This window comes from Macaca mulatta, chromosome 14 (genome assembly GCF_049350105.2).
Source record: "Macaca mulatta isolate MMU2019108-1 chromosome 14, T2T-MMU8v2.0, whole genome shotgun sequence".
Lineage (NCBI taxonomy): Eukaryota > Metazoa > Chordata > Mammalia > Primates > Cercopithecidae > Macaca > Macaca mulatta.
In genome coordinates, this window is record NC_133419.1 from 29167978 (window position 1) to 29191235 (window position 23258).

The following is a 23258-nucleotide window of genomic DNA, read 5'->3' on the forward strand; positions in this document are numbered from 1 at the left end:
CCCAGCCCCACGTTTGTTTTCAGGTCCATTTTTATGTATTTGTAAAGACTGGGCAGCGATTTCATTTCTCTGAAGGCTTGCCATATCCCCCTAGGAAAAACCGTCACTCCTCGCCAGCCTCAAGCTCCCACAGCACGCTGCTCATTCCTCTATTACAGCATTTATCACACTTGAGGGTAATTATCTGCAGGCTATTATGTTTCTCCCTTGCAGGGCTGTGAGCAACTTTGATCTGATCTATAATAGTTTGTATTTCTTCCAGTACCTGGGTGAGACTGGGCAATTGCAGGCACTCTGCAAATGATGTGTGCATGAACGAATGTTAGAGTCAAGAGAGTTGAAGGGTGTTGGGGGTCGGGGAGCTGAGAGCCACAGCAGTCGGTCCATGGAGGGATAAACGGCCCCTCTACAATCAAGCAGCACAACACAGCAGTCTTAGGGCTCCAGGAACTTTCAGAGCAAACGTGTAGAGAGACAGCAAGCCCTACACCCGATCCCTGACTGCTCTGAAACTCAGTCCTTCCACCTCAGGAGGAATCGCACTCTGCCAGGTGTCCAGGCTGGACTCCATCATTCCCCAGGGAGAGAGAGGCAGGACAGAGGCGGGGACCAACTGGGAGAGGGAGGAGGAGGGGAAACCTGCACCTGACAGAAATGGGGGAGACTAAAGAAACAGCCCTGAAGATTACTGCAGGAGCAAAGTGATCAGGAAGCAACGACTGTCTCTGACTGCAGAATCATTCTGACTTGCTTCTAAATGAAAGACCTTTCGGAAATCTTCGAACTCCTGCTGCTGTGGTTAAAGAAAAGGCAGCTTTTGTGATGCAAACACTCAATTACTAAGAAGAAAACCCCACCTGTACAGAAAGGCGGCAAGCAACCTCTCCCAGCCTCCTTCAGTTTCTTCCAACGGAGTCAGCATTGTTGCCTCTCAGCCCAGCTGGGCTTTCAAACTCTTAAATTAAAAGTGGAAGAAAGGCTTCCACATTCTTCCTGTTAAACGGACCTCCAGCAGTTTCATTCTACGAAAATCTACAGGAATTCCGTAAGGGTGGTGATTCTTTCCTACGGACTCTCTAATGAAGCTCTTGACATCACTTGGCAGCCACAAGGTTTGGCAGAAATACTGACCACCCTTCAAATTCCAGGTTGTGACATTTTTGGTTGGATCCCCTAAACGCAGACTACTATTTTTTTAAAATATAAAGCTTTTTCCCATCCATATTTGGAAAACTAAACTAAAATTAGCACTTCTTCTATCACATGCCCGGCACGATTTCTGTAGAAATTACCTCTGCCTGCTTAGTCACTTGGTTCTATTTGGCGACAGAAAAAAGCAAAGATCTCTCTCTTCCAAAAGCATAAGCTCTTTTACTCTCAATTACCCAGGCTAGTGGGGGGCCTGGAGCAGCAAAGTGGAAAGCAAGCACAATCAGAAAATAATACGGCAGATTCTCTAGTTCCACAAAATTAGTATCCCCATGGTGATACGCAGCTTGCTACTCTCATTCAGTTTGTCATCAAATCTTGGCGATTCTAGACTGAAATACTTCCTGAAGCCATCCCCCATATGTTCCCACTGCCACCACCTGCACATGTCTTACCTGTGACTTCCCACAGCCCATGGAAGAGAGTTCAACATCCTTCCCGTGGTTTCCCAGGCCTCCAGGCCACATAGGCCACCACGGACCACTCCAGCTTCCCCGCAGGCTGTTCTTCCCCTGTGCATGACAAAGATTCTCTCCTTGATCAAACTCCACTCCGGCTCTTCTAAGCTCTCTTCTCAAAGAGGCCCTAGCTTTGGGGCTTTGCATTCCTCTCTGCATTGTCTGATTCTAGCTGAGCCCTGATGAGTCAGTTTAGCAAAATCCTCCATTTGCCACATGCTCACCCTTGGTATCTGATCCTGTTCCTCCTCCTTCACCATCCTCCCGGTGATGTCTGATCACCCTGGCCTGCCTTCAGTGAGAATCCCATTAGGTCCATTGAGTCAGAATCCCCCCTTACCCTGATGTTTCCTCTTAGTAATTTTCCACCCACTAACCCCACCCTACTGCTTGGCTAAAAATTCCCACTTTTCCTATTATATGTGGAATTGAATCCAGTTCTAGACTGAGGTCTCTTTTCCCTGATGGCAACCCTTTTTCCAGATAAAGTTTGTTTTTAGTGCTTTATCATCTAGCTCTGGCTTTTCTTTGACATCCACCCCAGGGCAATCGTGTGGATCTGCCAGTTCCTCAAATGCATCACGCTGTTTCTCACCTCGGGATCCACTTACCTGCCATTCTCTCTGCCTGGAAGGATCCTTCTCCCCTGACCCTGCTCTCTCTTGTCCAGTTAACTCTTCCCCGTCCTTCTGGTTTCAACTTCAGCATCATTGTCTTGAGAAAGCCTTAGCACCCCACAGACTGCCCTGCCATTCACTTACAGAGTGTCCTGAGCCTGTCCTTGCAACCCATTCCTCACGCTACCGACCAACTGAACACCCATTTTTACTACAGAATATGAGCTCTATCAGAGCAGAGACCACATTTGTCTGGCTCCCTATTACCGTTCTTCAATTCTAAGATACAATTTTCTTTTTACATTTTAACATTTAGAAATTGGAACGCTTTTTCTTTTTTGAGACGGAGTCTCACTCTATCGCCTAGGCGGAGTGCAATGGCGCGATCTTGGCTCACTGGAAGCTCCACCTCCCAGGTTCACGCCATTCTCCTGCCTCAGCCTCCTGAGTAGCTGAGACTACAGACACCCGCCACCACGCTCAGCTAATTTTGTTTTCGTATTTTTAGTAGAGACAGGGTTTCATCGTGTTAGCCAGGATGGTCTTGATCTCCTGACCTCGTGATCCGCCCGCCTCGGCCTCCCAAAGTGCTGGGATTACAGGCATGAGCCACCGCACCTGGCCTGGAATGCATTTTAAAAACAACATTGTACCATAATTTAATGGTCAGTATTGTTTCTTTCTCGGTAAAACATAAAATAATGATGGCTCTTACAATAGATGGCATTTTAAGATTTAGCAAAATTTGGTATGTGCCTTTAGTCTCCTGGGCATAGTGCCTAGCATACAGTAGCAATCAAAAATACAGTCATGCGTTGCTTAACGACAGGGATATATTCTAAGAAATGCATCATTAGGCGACTTCATCACGGTGTGCACATCATAGAATGAACTGACACAAAGCTGGATGGAACAGCCTACTACACACCTAGGCTCTATGGTACAGCCTGCTGCTCCTAGGTTATAAACCTGTACAGCATGTTACTGTACTGAACACTGTAGGCAACTGTAACACAATGGCAAGTATTTGTGTAAACACAGAAAAAATACAGTAAAAATATTGTATTATAATTTCATGGGACAACAGTCATACACGTAGGTTGACTGCAATGTCATTATGCAGCACATGACTATACCTGTTAAATTACAGGCAGAGGCCGGGTGCGGAGGTTCACACCTGTAATCTCAGCACTTTGGGAGGCTGAGGTTGGGCAAATCACCTGAGGTCAGGAGTTCGAGACCAGCCTGGCCAACATGGTGAAACCCCGTCTCTAATAAAAATACAAAAATCAGTGGGGCATGGTAGCGGGCGCCTCTCAGCTACTTGGGAGGCTGTGGCAGGAGAATTGCTTGACCCTGGAAGGCAGGGGTTGCAGTGAGCTGAGATCACGCCATTGCACTCCAGCCTGGGTGACAAGAGCAAAATTGTCTCAGAAAAAAAAAAAAAAAAAAGACATTTCCTGAGGATCCAATATCAATCAGTTTTGCTGTGTAGCAAACACATCTTAAAATCTCAGTGGTTTACAACAGCAAAGATTTACTGGCTTCTCCTGGATCTGCAGGTTGGCTGTGGCTCTGCTGGCTTCAGCTGGGATAGATCCTGAGCTGTGGGGTGGGTCCGGGTCGGTTCCATGTGCCACTGCATTCTCTTTGGACCAGCAGCTCCCAGGGTATATTTTTTTCCAGGAAGATCCCTGAGATGCAAGAGGCCATGCTGGTCTCATGCTGACAGCCAACATTCCACGGGCCAAAGCAAGCCCCACATCCACGGGGCAGGGACATTTCCTCTGGCCATTCTGCCAGGTCACACAGCAGAGGGGAGGAGTGAAGAACTGAAAGTAAAAATCCAGTCTTATCATAGACCCCATATGGAGGTGGTGGGTTTGGGGTAGGTGGAACGTGTGAAGGGACACCAAACTCCAAATTTCAGCAGTAGCTAAAGGACAGTTCCCTTGATGAACCATATGCAATATGGCCCTGGTCATTACAGATGCAGGACACAGAAGTCACAGTTAGCAGTGTTGGCCTCATTTGGTGACCCCTCTGCCTGCCAGCCCTAAGGACCCTCCTCCTGGGGTCCCCCACCTCTGAGGTTTTATTTGAGGTATCTATTTGAGAGGGTAAGGCAAGAAGCAGTCACTATCCCTAATTCTTTCTTCTCATAGATACATATATATTCACTGTGAGCCCAGAATCCAGCAATCAATCAGGGTCAGTAACCACTAACTTAGGCATTAGAACTCGAAGGGGAAAGTACAACTGTCCAAGGTCCTTAGAACACAGATATTGATGGATTAGGCCATAGCTCTCAAGGAACATGGAAGGGTTCTGACTCCATTGACTCCAGGTCCAGGGCTGCCGTAGAGAGAGATAATGAGGTCTGTGCACCAAGTACAGAAAATGAACTTGAAATACAGGCTGGGAGGTGTCCTCCTAACCAAGCGTGGCTCTACCAAGTCCCACACCATAGGCAGACCAGGAGTTCTCCCTACCAAGGCGATTCTTTACCAGCAGCTCTCCCTGCCAAGGGGATTCTTTATCAGCAACTGTCACAGTTCCTACACTGTATCTAGCCTTTCCAGCCTCCCTTGGAACCTCACTTCCCTTCACTCTTGTACTCTGATCGCTCTCCGGCAGTTTCACGTCCTCTTGGCTATATTTTTGCTCTGGCACTTAGTGAATGTCTGTGCCTTGCTTAAGTGTGACTTCTCCGGGACTGTATTAGTTGGCTATGGCTGTTGCAACAAAGTATCACAGACTAGGCAGCTTAAACAATAGAAATGTAGCCGGGCGCGGTGGCTCACGCCTGTAATCCCAGCACTTTGGGAGGCCGAGGCGGGCGGATCACAAGGTCAGGAGATCGAGACCACGGTGAAACCCCGTTTCTACTAAAAATACAAAAAAAATTAGCCGGGCGCGGTGGCGGGCGCCTGTAGTCCCAGCTACTCAGGAGGCTGAGGCAGGAGAATGGCGTGAACCCGGGAGGCGGAGCTTGCAGTGAGCCGAGATTGCGCCACTGCACTCCAGCCTGGGCAACAGAGCGAGACTCTGTCTCAAAAAAAAAAAAAAAAACAATAGAAATGTATTGCCTCCTCAGAGGCCAGAAGTCCAAGATCCAAGTGTCGGCAGGGTTGGCTCCTTCTGAGGGCTGCGAGAGAGAATCTGTTCCGAGCCCCTCTCCTGGCTTCTGGTGTTTGCTGGTGATCTCTGCTGATCCTTGGCTTGTAAATGCGTCATCCCAATTTCTGCCTTCACCTTCACACGGTGTTCTCTCTGTGAGATGTCGGTGTCCAAACTTCCCTTTTTATAAGAACACCGGTCATACCAGATTACAGCCCCACACAACTCCAGTGTGACCTCATCTTCACAAGTAACATCTGCAAAGACCCTATTTCCAAATAAGGTCACACTCTGAGGCACTGGGGTTTAGGACATCAACACGAGAATTTCAGCAGGGGAGGAGGACAATTCAACGAGGGGCCAAGACCACTTCTATACCCCTGCATGCAGCCAGGGGCCTGGCACAGGGGAGGCAACCCCTCACCTACCCATTACCTCCCCACAGACAAAAATAACAACTTGAAGAATGCATACACTCTCACAATCACACACCCCCCCTTGTCTTTCTCTCTCTCTCTGTCTCTCTCTCTCTCTCTCTCACACACACACACACACACACACACACTTTTGCAGAAGGAACAGGACAAAGCTGTCAATGTTAGCTTCCAGTGAGGTGCCAAATCTCACAGCCAGTTTTTCAAATTCTCCTCAAGCCTTATCACCAGGATACAGCAAGCAAGATAAAGAAACTGCCAAAACACTTAATTAACTCTCCTGGCATTGGTGGCTTCTTGAGAAGAGCTTAACTTCCCGGCATTCCTCAGGAGGAGGGAAGGTGGACAGGCACATTATTCTTTTTCCTGGAAAGGAAAACTTTGGGAGTACAAAGAGAGGGAAAACGTGCTACTCTTCAAACTAACCTCCCCCATAAATTCACAGGCCAAGAGTTGGACTGACCACTTGAAAGTCCTGGGCCCAGCTCAGTGTTACCAGCCAGCAGTCTCAAGGGGAGATGAAAAACACGAGTCTGTCCATTAGTGTGATGACCCGAGTTCCCATCCTGGCTCCACCACCTGCTCCCTATGCAGACTTGACCAGGAACAAACTATGTGTTCCTCAGTTTCTTCATCTAGAAAATGGGGGTGATAAGAGCAGCCACTCTCAGAGGGAATCTGTGAGAACTGCGTAGGAAAATACAATAATGGTTAGAATGGTGCCTGACATGCAGTTAGTACTCCAAATGTTTGCTATTTTTTTTTTTTTTGAGACAAAGTCTCGCTCTGTTACCCAGGCTGGAGTGCAGTGGCGCCATCTCGGCTCACTGCAAGCTCCGCCTCCCGGGTTCATGGCAGTCACCAGCCTCAGCCTCCTGAGTAGCTGGGACTACAGGCGCCTGCAACCACGCCTGGCTAATATTTTTGTACTTTTTTAGGAGAGACAGGGTTTCACCACGTTAGCCAGGATGGTCTTGATCTCCTGACCTCGTGATCCACCCGCCTTGGCCTCCCAAAGTGCAGGGATTACAGGCGTGAGGCACCGTGCCTGGCCAATGTTTGCTATTCTTATAAATCCCTGCATGATCTTCCAAAGGTTTTACTGATCACTGTGACCTGAGTCACCACAAGCTCTTGGTGGTTAGAGCAATGAGAACTGGGGCCCACCTGAGAAGTATTCAGTATGTCAGTTATCTAATGTGGCAGAAAAAAATTACCCCAAAACTTAGAGGTTTAAACAAACAAACATTTATGATCTCACAGTTTCTATGGGTCAGAAACCTAGGAGTGGCCACACCGGGCTCAGGGTGTCTTACAAGGCTACAGTTGGAGTGTCAGCCAGGGCTGCAGATGTCTTTGTTTGACTAGGGGAGGACCCACTTCCAACCTCACTCATGTGGCTATTGGCAGCTCTCGATTCCCTGCTGGCTTTGGTTGGAGCTGTCCTTCAGTTCCTTGCCACATAGGCCTCTGAGTAGGGCGGCTCACAGTATGGCAACCGGCTTGCCTCAGAGAGTGGGAGAGAGCCAGTTGGCGAAGACAGGCAAGACAGTGGCAGAGTGGCTCCATCATCTAACCTCGGGACTCACAGCCACCACTTCTGCTGCATTTTCTTTGTTAAAAGCGAGTCACAATTCATACAGCCATGTCTTAGCATAATGATTCACAATAGTCAAAGGGTAGAGGCAACCTAAGTGTCCATCAATGGCTGAATGGATAAACAAAATGTGACATATACACACCTGAACACTACTCAGCTTTAAAAAGGAAGGAAATTCTGACACCGGCTACAACACGGATGAACCTTGAGGACATTATACTAAGTGAAATAAGCCAGTCACAAAAAGACAAATACGTGGAATATGAAGAGAGAGAAAAGCAGAATTTAAAGATATAAACTTCAAACAGCCTACAGAGGGACCCGCCATTCTTCTTAAGGGCAAGCAAATATCTGCTTCAGTAAAACACTGGGATGGGCATGGAAGACGGTGTTGCCTATACCATCAGCATGCCTAACCTCCACGTCTTAGACTTGGGAGTCTTTTCACTGAACGTCTTAGGGCACCATGAGTAAGTGAGTCCAGGACACATACACACTTAAGAATGACTAAATACTGTATGATTCCACTATATGAGGTACCTAGAGTTACCAAATTAATGAAGAGAGAAGTAGAATGATGACTGCCCGGGGCCTGGGGGGAAGGAGAGCAGGGAGTTAATTTTTTAATGGGTATAGAGTTTCAGGTTTGCAAAATGAAAACGTTCCGGAGATTGGTTGCACAACAGTGTGAACATACTTACCACTACTGAACTGTATACTTAAAAACAGTTAAAATGATAAATTTTATGGTAGACAAATTTTGACACACACCAAAAGAATGGGATCTAAGATCTAGATTATACCAGGGCATGAATACCAGGAGGTGGGGGTCATCAGAGGCTGCCTGCCACATTCAGTCAACATTTGTAAGGCCACCTGAGTGCCGGCCACCCCCAACATGTGCATGGCAGGACCTGCTAACTCTCAGATCTGTCCCTCCCACGGAGAGGTCCCAAGCAACAGAAAAACCATCGAAAGCCTGCTCCACAGCTCTTACTTTTAGAATTATCTCGTAAACAGGTTATGTTTCCAATCAATGAGCCCCAATTCAAATTCAGTACCACCACAACCTTCTTTGGTCTCTAATACATCTCATATAGAATACAACGACAGAATAATGACTGCACTTTCAGGACCCCATTCTCATGCCCATTTCCTTACAGACTGTACTGTTAGTTTTCAAGGCCAAGGATAAGGAGGGGAACTAAATCCCAGATAAGGAGAGAAAGGAGGAGGGGCTCCCATAAACTGGTGTTGCTGAAGTGGAGAAACCACTATTACATACCCTAGTCAAATTGGAAGAAAATTATTTCAAGCATTCTCTTTCCGGTCTTGGAGCCAGTCTGCTCTACTCCATCAAGATAAATATGATAAAATGTCATTTTTTCCCACATAACTGAGAGCAAAGATCTATTTTTAAGGGCGACACACCCAGCAGAAGGAGAGAGAACAAAGTTTGACTAAGTGAGCTCACGTACAGAGGTGCTTAGCAGAGTACTCGGTGCATCGAAAGGTATTGTTAAGATGACAGTGGGTCAGCCGGGTGCGGTGGCTCACGCCTGTAATCCCAGCACTTTGGGAGGCCAAGGCAGGCAGATCACGAGGTCAGGAGATCGAGACCATCCTGGCTAACACGGTGAAACCCTGTCTCTACTAAAAATACAAAAAATTAGCTGGGTATGGTGGTGGGCACCTGTAGTCCCAGCTAGTCAGGAGGCTGAGGCAGGTGAATGGCATGAACCCGGGAGGTGGAGCTTGCACTGAGCCGAGATCACGCCACTACACTCCAGCCTGGGCAACAGAGCGAGACTTTGTCTCAAAAAAATAAAAAATTAAAAAAAAATAAGATGACAGTGGGTCAAATCCTGTGTGGCATAGGGCAATATTTTGTCTAGTCAAAATATCTCTGAGATTCTTCAGGAAAATACTGCATGGAGCTCAGTGTGGGTCAGTTTTCCCATAGCACTGATGCACTGAGGTTCCTTTGGTCAAGCACCAAAATGAGTTAGTCGGTTTGGACATAGAGGTTACATGATACAAGAAAACACACTCTCAATACCAGAGTCTCACTCAGGGCAGGGAGATATGTACACCCTATGAGGGACGAGGCTGTAGAATTGCAGACAGCTAAGGGAACTCCAGATCTGTCTCCCATCTCACACTCACTGCAGGGCAGATTCCCACTGAGGAAATGATGGAACTTTCTACTCAATTTAAACAATAATAATAATACTTGTTGTTATTATTTTAATAGATCGTAGATATCTGAACTCATGTAACTTAAAATCCTATACGGTGCAATATCACATAGGGTGCAAATTAAAACACAGCATTAATAACAACACGCTACTAAGAAGTCTTATCTAGTCTTCAGCACTTAGCAAATCCACGAGGTACTGAGCACAATGCCATGACACAGGTTCGGCGGGATTGGAGAGGCAACATGGGCACACGTCCTTTTCTTGTTACTCTTTTCTTGGGTAGCTCCCAGCAATGCCTTCCACAAGTGGCCACCTTGTGGGGTGGCTGTTATACCATGAAACTGACAGGTGTCACCAATCACCTGGTGGGCCTTATTTTCTGGGAGCATGTGCATATGTAGCTTATTTGCTAAGGGGATGCCCTCTGGCTAAGGAAGGCACAAAGCTGCGATTCTAAAGAAGGTTATCTGTCAAGAGTTGGGCTTCATGTGTATGTGTCCACCACTAACTTTCTCCATAAACCTCATATTTATGAGACGTGGAATATGGAGAGAGAGAAAAGCAGAACTTTAAAAAATCGGAGCTTTAAAGAGCCTATAGAGAGATCCACCATTCTTCTTAACGGCAAGCAAAAATCCACTTCAGTAAAACACTGGGAAGGGCACAGAAGAGGGTGTTGCCCAAACCACTGACAGGCCTAACCTCCACATCTTACACTTGGGAGCCTTTTCACTGAACATCTTAGGGTGCTATGAGTAAGTGAGTCCAGGATACATATACACTTAAGAAACTGTATAGGCTGGGCGTAGTGGCTCACGCCTGTAATCCCAGCATTTTGGGAGGCCGAGGTGGGCAGATGACAAGGTCAAGAGATCAAGACCATCCTGGCCAACATGGTGAAACGCCATCTCTTAAAAATACAAAAATTAGCTGGGCGTGGTGGTGCACGCCTATAGTCCCAGCTACTCAGGAGGCTGAGGCAGGAGAATCACTTGAACCCAGGAGGCAGAGGTTGCAATGAGCCAAGATCACACCACTGCACTCCAGCCTGGGCGACAGAGCAAGCCTCCATCCTGCCCTCAACCAAAAAAAGAAACTATGTAAGAAATAATCTCCATAGAAAATGTTCCCCAATCCTTCCTATCTATGCTAATACTTACTTGATTTTGTATTCTTCTTCCCTATTTCGTGTCCATCACTGGCAAGACATTGGCATGTTTGGTTTTATAAAAATTTGATCTGGTATACAGGCCACCAATACATTGCATTCAGTCAGAAGTTTGGAAATTTCTAGGCAAATGGCAGGATTATAAACCTCTCTAAGGTGAGTGAAGAATGGTGGAGCTCAGCCTTCAGTGTGCATTAGAATCACCTTGAGGGCTTGTTAAGTAAAACACAGATGGCTGGGCCCACCCTCGCCAGTTGATTTAGCAGATCTGGAATGGGAACTGAACAACTGCATTTCCTGAGTTCTCATGTGATGCTGATGTTCCTGGACTGAGGATTATACTTTGAGAACCCCTGTGAAGGGTTGACCCAAGAAGGGCATTTTCCAGGCAGAGACAATCAGAAGCTAATTCTCTCCAAGACTCGCTTCCCACAGCTGTTCTCTGCACAAATCTTAGCAAAGTCTTTGCCAATACACATTTTTGTCTTTTCTTTCCTGTGGACCGCAGGCATATAGATTTGGATTGACCATAATCCTTGGTTTGTGGCCCACTCTTACCAGTGGTTACGTATGACCATCTGTTCGTTCAGTCATTCATTTTTAATAACACCAATCAAAATAAAAGCTAGGACCTTGAAAATAACCTACACCTAACCACATGGAACTTATCCATCATCTATCCTACCTCCCAATATATGAGTTCACCAGCTAAGCAGTTAACCATCTTTCTCTTACTTTTCTTTTTACACTTTTATTAGATATAGAAACTATGGTACAATCATACAGTGGAACACTGAACATCAGTCAAGACAAACAATCTCCAACAACAAACAAGAATACAGGTGAATCACAGCAACATAATACTAAGTGAAAAAAGGAAAGATTACATACAGATGATATCTATCAGTTTATAACATTAGAAATATATATTCTTTCGGATGCCTTAAAACAGATGTGCATTTTAAATCTTAGTGTTTCTAATCACTGAAGAAATACTAAAAAAAGAGTCCACGAGTAAAGAAATGTACCCGGTCAGTTTTAACAAGGGAGGACATGACCTTACCCCATTGTGTCCTCCTCAGACTCCCTAACAAAGCTCGTCCTCCAGCTGCATCCTTCAGCTTCCATGAAACAGCCCCAAATCAAGAGCACAGACACAAGGAGGCAATTCCCAAAAAAGGAAACGAAGCAGTAAACAAACATGAGGGGGGAAAACGTGAACTCTGCTCACAATCTGAGAAATGCAAATGAAAGCATTTTGGGAGGCTGTCATTCTATGACTACCAAATTAGCAAAAATGGAGAAAAAAAAAATAGGGCAGCAGTTGTGATGCCTGTGAATGTCTGTGATAGTACAGTAAAACTGTAAAACCGACACGCACAATGATGTCAGCAATGTAAACTAAAAGACAAACAAACAAACAGCTGCATGCTGAGGTGTAACGCACACCTGTGCAGACATCCCACTCTGGGGAGTTTATCCCAAAGAAGTCATTCAAGGGAAAGAAACAACCTGGACTGCCCCAACAAGGCAGTGCCTCAGAAAACCACAGTAGGGCAACGTGACAGTATGTAATACAGTTGGGGCATCTTACAGTTTTGAAGAGAAATGTATAGATGATATTTAATTCAGGAACAATACAAAATACAAAATGGTAGGTGTGTTGCAGTTAAAGCCATGTAAACACGGGTACCTACCTGTACAAGGATCGCAAGGCCAAGTGCAAAAACATAGCTATTGTGTTTGGAAGCGGGGACGGATGTTGCTTTCTGCCTTTCAGTGTGTTAGTGTGTTCCGTCACTGCAGTTTGGTGTCGCAATGATCTTTTTAGAGCTTGAGAGGTTCCTACCTTGAGAACTTTCACAGCTTTCCTCATCACTGTTGTCTTGACAGTTATTCTGTCCATCGCAGATGAAGCTCTTGTCAATACAGAGGCCGTTCTTGCAGTGGTAGCGGGCGGTGGAGCAAAGTAGAGGGTTTGCTGCTGTGGAGGGAAAACATAGCACATGACCAGGGAGGCCAGCAAGTCCCCTTGGGGACCGTGGAACGTCTTCCAGCCTGGGGTGTGTCCCGCTCAGGAAGCAGTAAGTTTATCTTCTAAGCTGACACACTCAAAGCCCATCCTGGAAGACTGGCCAGCCAAACCTGGAAACAAGACTTACTCTGCCTCATTCTAAAACTTCTTGGGGGTCTTTGGAGAGCTCTGCCACTCCAGTTAAGTCAGTCTGCTTAATAACTGAATATTTATGCCTTTCAACACCTGCAACAGGAATCTCTCTGAGATGTACTGAATCTTGGTTTCGTCAACATTTACCTTTTTTAGTGACAGCACAGGGTCATTCTCAGGAACATTAATTTTTAGACCAGGCTATAATACAGGGCTGCCTTTGGCTCCTTTTTAGAACTTTCTAGTCTCTTTTTAAACTATCCTAGGCTGTTGTGCTTTTGGAATTCTTTAAAATTTTTTTTTCTATTTTTGTTTTTTTATTTATGCAAATTTTGTTACATATATATAAGGCATGATGTGATCAATTCTGTTACATATACATAAGGCATGATGTGATCAAGTCAGGGTATTCAGGTGCCCATTACCCAAGTGCGGTACTTTTTTGTTAAGTATATTCACCCTACTCTGGTTTCTTTTTATCTCACTGTGTTTGTATCCTTTAACCCACTTCTCTTCATCTCTTTATCATCCTCCCTTCCCCGAACTCACCCTTCCAAGTCTCTGGTCTCTGTTATCTATTTTGCCACTCTCCACCCCCACGCTCTCAATGCCTCACCTGAAATGGTCAACTTGAAGGCTGGCCAGCAGACACTGAGGGGTCTGGGCAAAACCTGAACCTCATGCACATATCCTGGAGGAGGCAAGAGTGAACGGCTGGTAGCATAAGAGACACAGGGAGCAAAGCCAGGACAGAAGGAGTAGCTGAGGCAGGGATTGACACCTCTCTGCCACTGGGGAAGTAATGACAGGATCTGATCCCACAGCTGTATAGGATGCTTCCAGTTCTCTAACTACGCAGCAGCCTTTTAATTCCTCACTTATTCCTTATGACTCACTAAGGTAAACCGAGTAGCCTCAATTTCTTCTTTGCAAACAAAAAAGCCGATGAACCTAGTTGGTCAGTGACCACTTTCCGAGCAGCTCCTCCATGAGGCTCCTATTCTGGGCACCTTCTGAGACCTCAAAAGAAATGACAGATCTGCGCCCTCCCCTTAAGAAGAAGTGTGACAACCAGCCAGTACAAGGTCAGCACAAAACTATTTAACAACACAACAGCAAATCTCCACAGAAAACCAGTATTTCTATGGTACAATTTACTTGCAGTAAAATTCAAACAAGGTTCATTCCAGGGCTCTGTTTTCAGTAACTGAATCAGCCAAGTAGAAATGACTCCAATCCCAGCTCTGCCACTTATTAATCTTGGGCAAATGACCTCACTTCTCTGAGTCTCAGCTGCTTTATCTGTGGACAGGACCCTCTACATGATTTGTGAGGTCCAGTGCCTGCTGAAAATGTGGGATCTGCTGTCAAAAATTATTTTAAGAACTCAAGATGGCAAGAGCAGAACGTAAAACCAAGCATGGTCCCCTTCTCAGCTAAGCACTGGCCCTGTATGGCTACGCCAGCCACAGACCAAGCAGCTGATCCTGCTACTTACAGCATTAATCTGAGCATCAGATGATATCCATGGGAAAACGTACAGTGCCCAGTCTGACATGTAGCACAGGCTCAGGGAATGTTACACTCGTTCCCCTCATTATGTAAATCTCGGTCCTACAGAGTGTGGTCCTCCCACGAGGAGCAACATCTGTAATGATGAAGAGGGGTCATCCCGGATCTCGGGGAATGAACTGAGTCGGCACCTGCATTGCATGTGGTGGGTACAGCACCAGAATGGACGCCAGGCCCAGCACAGAAGATTGCTACGTTGCTACAGGATCAGAGCCACACCAGCTCCAGCGTCTCTCTGCGGTCCTCAACAGCAAGATGGCAGTTGTGATCTGTCTTCTCCCTACACTTCACTGAGCTATTGTGAACACACAGAGATCATAGCTGCAAGGACTTGGTTAACTTCATAGCACTATCTAAATCTGAGGAACTGAAGACTTTCTTATTTTAACTATTCAATTCCAAAAGTTTGATCCGAAAGGTCAGAAGAGGTGGGGGGAATGGAGGAAGCCAGTGCTTTCAGTGTTGAGGATGATGGACCAATGATGTAAAGTCAAACAAAAGTGGTCTGGCCTGAAAATTGAAGTTTTAATTATTGACATCGCTGTGGGCCAGAGAATGGCTCAACTGGATCAAGCCAAAACCAAGGTCTATCTTCAGCCAAAACCAAGATGGAGAAATCCAAAACCACAAATCACGTTTGGTTTTTGTCCAAGGCAGCTCTCCAAACCCTTGTGTCCATCAACATCCCACCATGGTGACCTTCGGCTTCTCTCGGACCTTGTGGGTCACATCTATGCAACCAAAACATCAGTAACCATCAGCTCACTCAGACAGCCTGGGAAAGGCATTCTAAGTGCTCCAAGATGCAGTGTTCACAAGCTTATATAAACCTCCTGACGGGGAAAGCTGTGCAGAGTCATCCTTGCTGAAACCAATGTCATCTACTTACTTTTCCTTCAGTCTCAGACCCTTTCAACCTCTCAAAGTTTCCAAGGAAAAAAGTCACATACGTGTATATGTCTACATACATATTACATGTCTATTATAAGTATGCGTATGTACGTTTAAAAACCAAGTCACAGTCACAGATTGGTTTTAATGAATAGAACCCAAAATACTAGTAGCCAGAATATGTAAAGAACTCTCGAAAATCAAAAAGGAAAAGACAACTCAATAGAAAAAAAGGGCCAAGGATGTAATCAGGCAACTGACATAGGAGGAACAGCAAATGGTCAGTAAAAACGTGAAATAACGTATACTGTCACTAGTGATGACGTGCCACTATGCCTGAGACTTACCACACTCAAGGTCTTAAAGTACCAGGTCATTGGCAAGAATGTGGAGGGAGAGGAAGTCTCATAAACTATAAGCGGGGGTGTAAATTGGTACGTCCACCTGGGAGGCCCATTCAGTAATAGTAAAGCCTATGGTGTACATAGCATGGCCCAGTAATTTCACTTGCAGCTATATACTCTGCTCTAGAAAGACTCTGTTTTCTTCCTTTTTAAGAAACGGGGTCTCAGTCACTGACTGCAGTGGAGTGGTGTAATCACACCTCACTGTAGCCTTAAACTCCTGAGCTCAAGCGATCCTCCCACCTCAGCCTCCTGAGTAGCCAGGACTGCAGGCATATACCACTATGCCTGGCTAATTATTTAACGTTTTGGAGAGACAGGGTTCTTACTATGTAGCTCAGGTTGGTCTCAAATCTCCTGGCCTCAAGCAATCCTCCCACAGTGTTCCCATTACAGGTATGAGCCATTGCAAGAGTCTTGAAGAAACAAAAATGTTTACTGAAATCATTATTTGTAAAATTAAAAAATCAGAAAGGACTCAAACGGGCCAGACACGGTGGCTCACGCCTGTAATCCCAGCACTTTAAGAGGCTGAGGTGGGTGGATCATTTGAGGTCAGGAGTTCAAGACCAGCCTGGCCAACATGGTGAAACCCTGTCTCTACTAAAAATACAAAAATTAGCTAGGTGGTAGTGGCGCACACCTATAATCCCAGCTACTTGGGAGGCTGAGACAGGAGTATCGCTTGAGCCTGAGAGGCAGAGGTTGAAGTCAGCTGAGTCTGTGCCACTGCACTCCAGTCTGGGTGACAGAATAAGACCCTGTCTCAAAAAAAAAAAAAAGGAAAGAAAGAAAGAAAGAAAAGAAGGAAGGAAGGAAGGAAGGAAGGAAGGAAGGAAGGAAGGAAGGAAGGAAGGAAGGAAGGAAGGGAGGGAGAGAGAGAGAGAGAGAGAAAGAAAGAAAGAAAGAAAGAAAGAAAGAAAGAAAGAAAGAAAGAAAGAAAGAAAGAAAGAAAGAAAGAAAGAAAGAAAGGAAAGAAAGAAAAAAAGAAAGAGAAAGAAAGAGAGAGAGAGAGAAAGAAAGGGAGAAAGAAAGAAAGAAAGAAAGAAAGAAAGAAAGAAAGAAAGAAAGAAAGAAGGAAAGAAAGAAAGAAAGAAAAGGAAGTGGCTCAAATGTTTACTTACAAGAGAACAGACACAATGTGTTATACTGTTACAATGCTAGGACTGGTTAACTGGTCCTATCAAGGGCCAGATAGTAAATATTGTAGGTTTTGGCAGCTGTTTGGTCTTTTGTCTCTGTTGTAATGACTCAACTTGGCTATTGTGTTGCAAAGCAGCCATAGGCAATTTGTAAATGAAGGGCATACTACATTCTAATACAACTTTATGTACAAAAGCTGGTGTTAGGCAAAATAGGGCCATAGTGCCTCAACTGATGCTGTATTGTAGTGAAAAATGAATGAACTGGTGTCAAGATGGATAAATCCTACAAATACAATGGTGAGGGAGAAAAGCAAGCAGTGATGGTACCAGGAAGCAGACAAATGCCTGGGCAGACAGGGGTGGGTCCCCAGTGAAACCCCACCTCCAAGCCAAAGACAGTTTAAAGCCTGAAAGCCAAGCTACAAGTCAAATCCATGGACCAGACTGAGAAACTGCCTTCCTGTTTGGTGCACTTTCCTCTGATGGATCCCCACCATCACTTATTTTACATACACCTACCCTTTCCTAATTGGTTTTCTACACTGTCATGCCCACCTTTGAGTGGTGTCTTCACTTGAACCTTTTTTGCATAGTCACAAACCAATTACCATGGACTCCCCATTCTGAGTCCATAAAAAGCCCTGGACCCAGGCACACTGGGAGAGAAAACCACCCCTGCATTCCCTCTCAACTAAGAGCTGTTCTATCACTCAATAAAATTATTCTCCACCCCCACTCACCCTTTGAATTCTCAGCATACCCTCATTCTTCTTGGACATGGGACAAGAGCTCAGGAACTACTGAACACGGGTACAACCTATAACACGGGTGGGCTGAATGGGCAGGGTGCCTCCAGCAGCAAACCTGGGGTGGAGTAGGGCCCAGGCGGGGCGGGGAGCGTCACTGCCTGTGGAGGTACCCAACTGGCAAAGTGGCCCACAAAAATCCTGTGTCAGTAGTAGGTTATGTCCTGTACTACATACCATTCATAACAAGTTACCCACGCAAGAGAATGCTACTTGTCATAGCAGGATTAAAAAATACACATACGGAAAGAAAAAAAAAAAAAAACTTGAATGGGAATAAACAACCCCACGTCCGGGGCAATGGATGCCTCTGGAGAGAAGAGAAGATCCCAAAGGGATATGGCTGGAGATTTCTAATTATATTTGGTAATATTTTATTATTTTAAAATTCTGAAGCAAATACAGCAACATGGTGATACATTTTTGAAACTGGATGTTGGGAATGCAGGTGTTCATTTTACTTTACTTTTCCTTTTCAGTATGTTTGAGAAACCTCACTAAACATTTTTCAACGTCTAGTCTAGCAGAAATGTTTCAGTGAGCATTCACTTTCCTTCCCTTTTACTCTCCCATCATAAAGTTCTCCCTGGTCCACAAACACCTCTTAATATTTAGTATCTTTCACACTCAGGGGCATAGTTGCTCAAGAGACAGCTATATCCTTGTATACAACCACACCTAGCATTCCTCCTCGTCAATGACTCCTCATAAAACACAGTGTAATCTCCCCCATCCTTTGCAGGGCAGAAAAACAGAAGTAGAGGATGGTAGAGGAACACAGCCCAAACCCAGCAGCAAGCTAGAGAAAAACACCTCCCAACCATCAAAATATACATCACAATGTGCATGCCTTGAAAGTGCCAGGAGCTTCCTCAAGGAAAAGGGCTCCAGCCATCACCTCTCTCAGGGTCTATGCCTTCTCCATTTATGTAAATTCCAACAAGTTCTGCATACCGGCTCCCAAGGACAAAGCAAATAAAAAGGGAGAGGGGATGTCATTTGCTGCCTTGTAGACAAACTGGCAGCAAGAAATAAAAACTGACAACCAGAGAAGGGGACAGAAAAGCTCTAAAAAGCAACCTCAAGAATTCCAAAAGCTAAAAATTTAATCACATGGCAGTAGAGAGTGGAAAAATAGGTAACAGAGACGGGGAAGGGTGAGTAGGGGGAAGGGAGGAAGATAAAGAGATGAAGAGAAGTGGATTAAAGAATACAAACATACAGTGAGATACAAGGAAACCAGAGTCGGGTGAATATACTTAAAAAAAGTGTACTGCACTTGAGTAATGGGCACCTAAATACCCTGACTTGATCACATCATGCGTTATATGTATGTACAAAATTTCTCCTGTACTCCATATATATGCATACATTTAAAAAATAAAAATAAAGGTATTTTTAAAAGAATTCCAAAAGCACAACAGCCTACGATAGTTCCAAAAGAGACTAATAAAAAAGTTCTAAAAAGGAGCCAAAGGCAGCCCTGTATTATAGCCTGGTCTAAAAATTAATGTTCCTAAGAATGACCCTGTGCTACTACCAAAAAAGGTACATTTTGACAAAGCCAAGATTCGATACATCTCAGAGAGATTCCTGTTGCTGGTGTTGAAAGGCATAAATATTCAGTTATTAAGCAGACAGACTTAACCAGAGTGGCAGATCTCTCCAAAGACCCCAGACAGCTCAGATTTCACTACATTTCTTCCAAAGCCTCTGCAGCTATTTATTTGGCTCAGCCAGATTTCAGAATGATTGTATTTGGGACTATGGTGGACAAGTCTTAGGGGTTTCTGTGGTCCCATGGGGCCTGGTCCAGGACCCTGGAAATAGTAAATGCTCAATGAACAGATCATAAATGGACCAGGAAACATTTCATCCTCTGGGATGTTATGTTTCAGTATCGTTTAGCCATATTTAATGTGCTCCAAATGTTTGTTTTCTTCATCCTTGTTGCGGCTTACCAGTCACTGAGAAATGTATTATGTTACTCAGTTAACTGGGGAGAGGAACATTGTATTTTACAATATTTATTTCACTAGGGGTGGAGAAAATTGTCTGCAGAGTCGACTTCAAAAACTGAATCACAGGCTCAAAAGCTCCTTGGTTATTATTACCCCCAAAAAACACAGGGTTCTAAAGCTCTATTTCCCAAGCCACAATACTCAGGAGAAAGAACTTGTCTCTCTCTGGCAGAGGGGGGGAGGGAGGCAGGAGTGAAGGGAACCGCTTAGTGGTTAATTAAACTGGCAGGGTTTACTTCCACCACATCTAAAAGATAGGACCGAGGGACCACTGTGGTCTCCCAAAAGCAACTGACTGGCTTCAAGACAGGAAATGAAGCAATCTGTCTACAGGAGGACTTAGGAAATGTACTCTTTAACTCATTTAAAGTCTGTGAAGTCGGCTCCCCTCCTACCTCAAAGGGTCTTGACAAAACACATAAATGAGAAACTCCTTGTCATTAGCCCCCACAATTCCCATCGGCTCCTCCAGCCTGCGGTGGTCACCACTCACTTCCCAACCTCACAGCCTCCACCCGGTCCTTGTATTACCAGCCCCAATGTCCCTGGAAACCAGGCAATTGACGGAGAGGGAGCTGCACTGAGACCTTCTCTTCTCCAGGATAGAGGGCGCCTGGCTCCAGGAAACCAGAGCCCGCTGAAGCAGTCTCCCTGCAAATTATCCCGGCAACAAGTCCTGTACCCTTTGTGACTTGGAAAATGCTCGCTGCCTTGACCTCGGCTTGCCTATGGACACCTGTGAGTTCCTCCTTCCAAAGTCTGCTCAACAGGTCCTGTGGGCCTCTCCCAGCCCCAAGGCTACCAGGTCCCCCAGCCTCTGCAGCCTTTCCCCCTCCAAGACAGAACACAGCCTATGTGCAGCCGCATTCTGCACATGGAACTTCTTCTGTGTCTGCAGGAGAGGAAAGGGCCGCCAGGCTGGGCAAGCAGGCAAGAGGCAAAAATATTTCAGTCTTGCTTCCCTTTTCCTCAGGCTCTAAGGACTCAGAGGATTTTAATTTTCAAAACTCCTCTAGAGTCAGTGCAAGGGGCCACTGCCAGAACTCAAGAGTCATTGCTAATGGCAGTCTGTTTCTTCCTCATCGGTAAAGGCTTCCTGGGCATGGTTATCTCCTGTCCAACACCCAACCCTGCCTTTTCCAGGGAACAAGTCCAGTATCACTGCTTCAATTACCACCTTTCTGTGGATAGCTCCCTAAACCTTCCCCCAGAAACAAACATCTTTCTCCTGCTGCCTCATGGGTTCCTCTGCCTGAATACCCTCTCACCTCAAACTCTGCAGATCTGAAACTGACATTGTCCCCTCTGCTCCTAACCTCTGCCTCTTCCTGTGGTCTTACTGCTATGAAAGTGCCACCATGTCCCAGTTCCCCAGTCTCCAGTCATGTGACCTTCTTCCTCTCCTCATCCTGCATCAGCTCAGTATCAACTGCTTCTCACTGAGTATAATATATAACCTTTTATAATCTCAACTTTTTATGATCTGCCCCAGCTGACAATTCCAAGCACACATTTTGCTGTAGTGGTTAGAAGTGAAGGTGTGAAGTCCACCTGGGCTCAAATTTCAGCCTACCACTTCACCAGCTATATGATGTTGGAAAAATTATTCAACTTCTCCAAGCCTCAATGTCCTCATCTGTAAAGTGAGGATAAAAATAATGTCTTGTCATAAACTTTTATAAAAATTAAATGAGCAAAGCATGGAAAATAGCATGTGGGCCACAGTAGGTGCTCAATAAATGTTTATTATAATAATTATTAGCCAGGCATGATGGCTCAAGCCTATAGTCCCAGCACTTCAGGTTGCTGAAATGAGAGGACAGCTTGGGGCTAGGAGTTCGAGACCATTCAAGGCAGCATAGCAAGACCCCTTCTCTTAAAATAAAAAAAAAAAAAGTTTAAAGATTAGCCAGGCAAGGTAGCATGCACCTGTATTTCTATCTACTTAAGAGGCTGAGATGGGAGTATCAATTGAACCCAGGTGTTTAAGGTACAGTGAGCTATGATTGTACCACTGCATTCTAGCCTGGGCAACAGAGCAAAACCCTGTTTCTAAAAAATATGTATTGGGCAAAAATTAGCTGGGCATGGTGGCACGCGCCTATGATCCCAGCTACTCGGAGTCTGAGACAAGAAAATTGCTTGAACCCAGGAGGTGGAGATTGCAGTGAGCCGAGATCGTGCTACTGCACTCCAACCTGGCGACAGAGCAAGACTCCATTTAAAAAAAAAAAATGTATTGGGAACACACATTCATGTAACAGTTAAAAGCTTAGGCTCTGTATTTATACTGCCTAGGTTGATACCTCAACTATGCCACTTACTAAGTGTGTGAGTATGGGCAAGTTACTTATCCTTTCTATGTCTCTGTTCCCTTATCTATGAAAAGCAGGTAATAATACTAGCTACCTAAAATGAGATCATCCACGTAAAGCATGTAGAAACAGGCCATATACAAGGTAAGTGCTCAGTAACTGTCAGCCAAGCAGTTCATGCGCCCTGAAAGTTTGTATACTATACAGGCAAGTCAATACGCCGTTACGAGAAAGCATGAGAAATACCATTTATTCAGTATATGTTTGTCGCTTGCTAAGGCTGAGCCTGACAATATACGTGGCACTGGGAATATAGCTGTGAGCCACACTATAATACCATCTCATGGCTGTCACAGTGTAGTAGGGAAGACAGTAAGAGTGGAGAAGGATGAAGCAGGGGACAGAAACAGAGTGGGAGACTGGAGATGAGAGGGGTCATTTTTCATAGGGTGGTTATGGAAGGCCTCTCTGATGAGGTGACATTTGTTTGAAGAAGGTCCCGTATGGTCTGAGAACACACCGGAGGATGACCCAGCCCAGCCTTGGCAAACCAGAAAGATTTCCAAAGGAAACCAGTCACATAAGAGTCTTCAAGGAGACCCTGATGATGTAGCTTTGGAGTACTGGGAGGAAAAATTCTCCTGTTGACACTTTTAGCTCGGCTAGTCTACCCAATAAAAGACACAGCTTTCTGAGGCTACAACTGATGAATTGGCTGAGGGGTGAAGAGGAAACGGGGACTCTCATCTGGATTGACATGAATAGAGCTACAGAAATATGCCAGCAGTGTGGAGCTCTGTGCACAAAAACACAGACATACTAGCTAAATGATTCAGTGGTGCTCAGAATTCAGGCAAAAATTTGTCATCAGTGGGAGATACAGTCCAGGACACAGTGGTTTTTCTGGGCACAACTACACTAAAAGCTGTAGCAGAAGATCATCAGCTTGACTCAATTTTCAATCGTGGTCCCCAGACACCCTGCCATTTCAGTTCTTGGCTGGAGTCCTCATCCTTACTGAATGAGGACTGGGGTGAGAGCTGTGCTGCCAGCCAACCCAGGGTTTCACCTCCAGCCCAGAATGTGTGAGGACAGCGGAAGAAAGAGGCCAAACGGCAAAAAGCAGAAAG

The 23258-nt window shown here is 45.3% G+C and overlaps 1 protein-coding gene across 2 annotated transcripts in view; it reads right to left on the reverse strand.

Annotated features, from left to right (window-relative positions):
• Positions 1 to 23258, reverse strand: part of LDLRAD3 (low density lipoprotein receptor class A domain containing 3) — a 285547-nt gene that overhangs the window by 117168 nt on the left and 145121 nt on the right. The window contains exon 4 of one of the 2 annotated variants that reach the window (XM_015114486.3): positions 12657 to 12788. In XM_015114486.3, coding sequence (XP_014969972.2) covers positions 12657 to 12788 — 132 coding nt within the window. Of the gene's footprint in view, positions 1 to 12656; positions 12792 to 23258 lie in introns of both variants that reach the window. The other variant, XM_001109580.5, reaches the window with a different exon arrangement.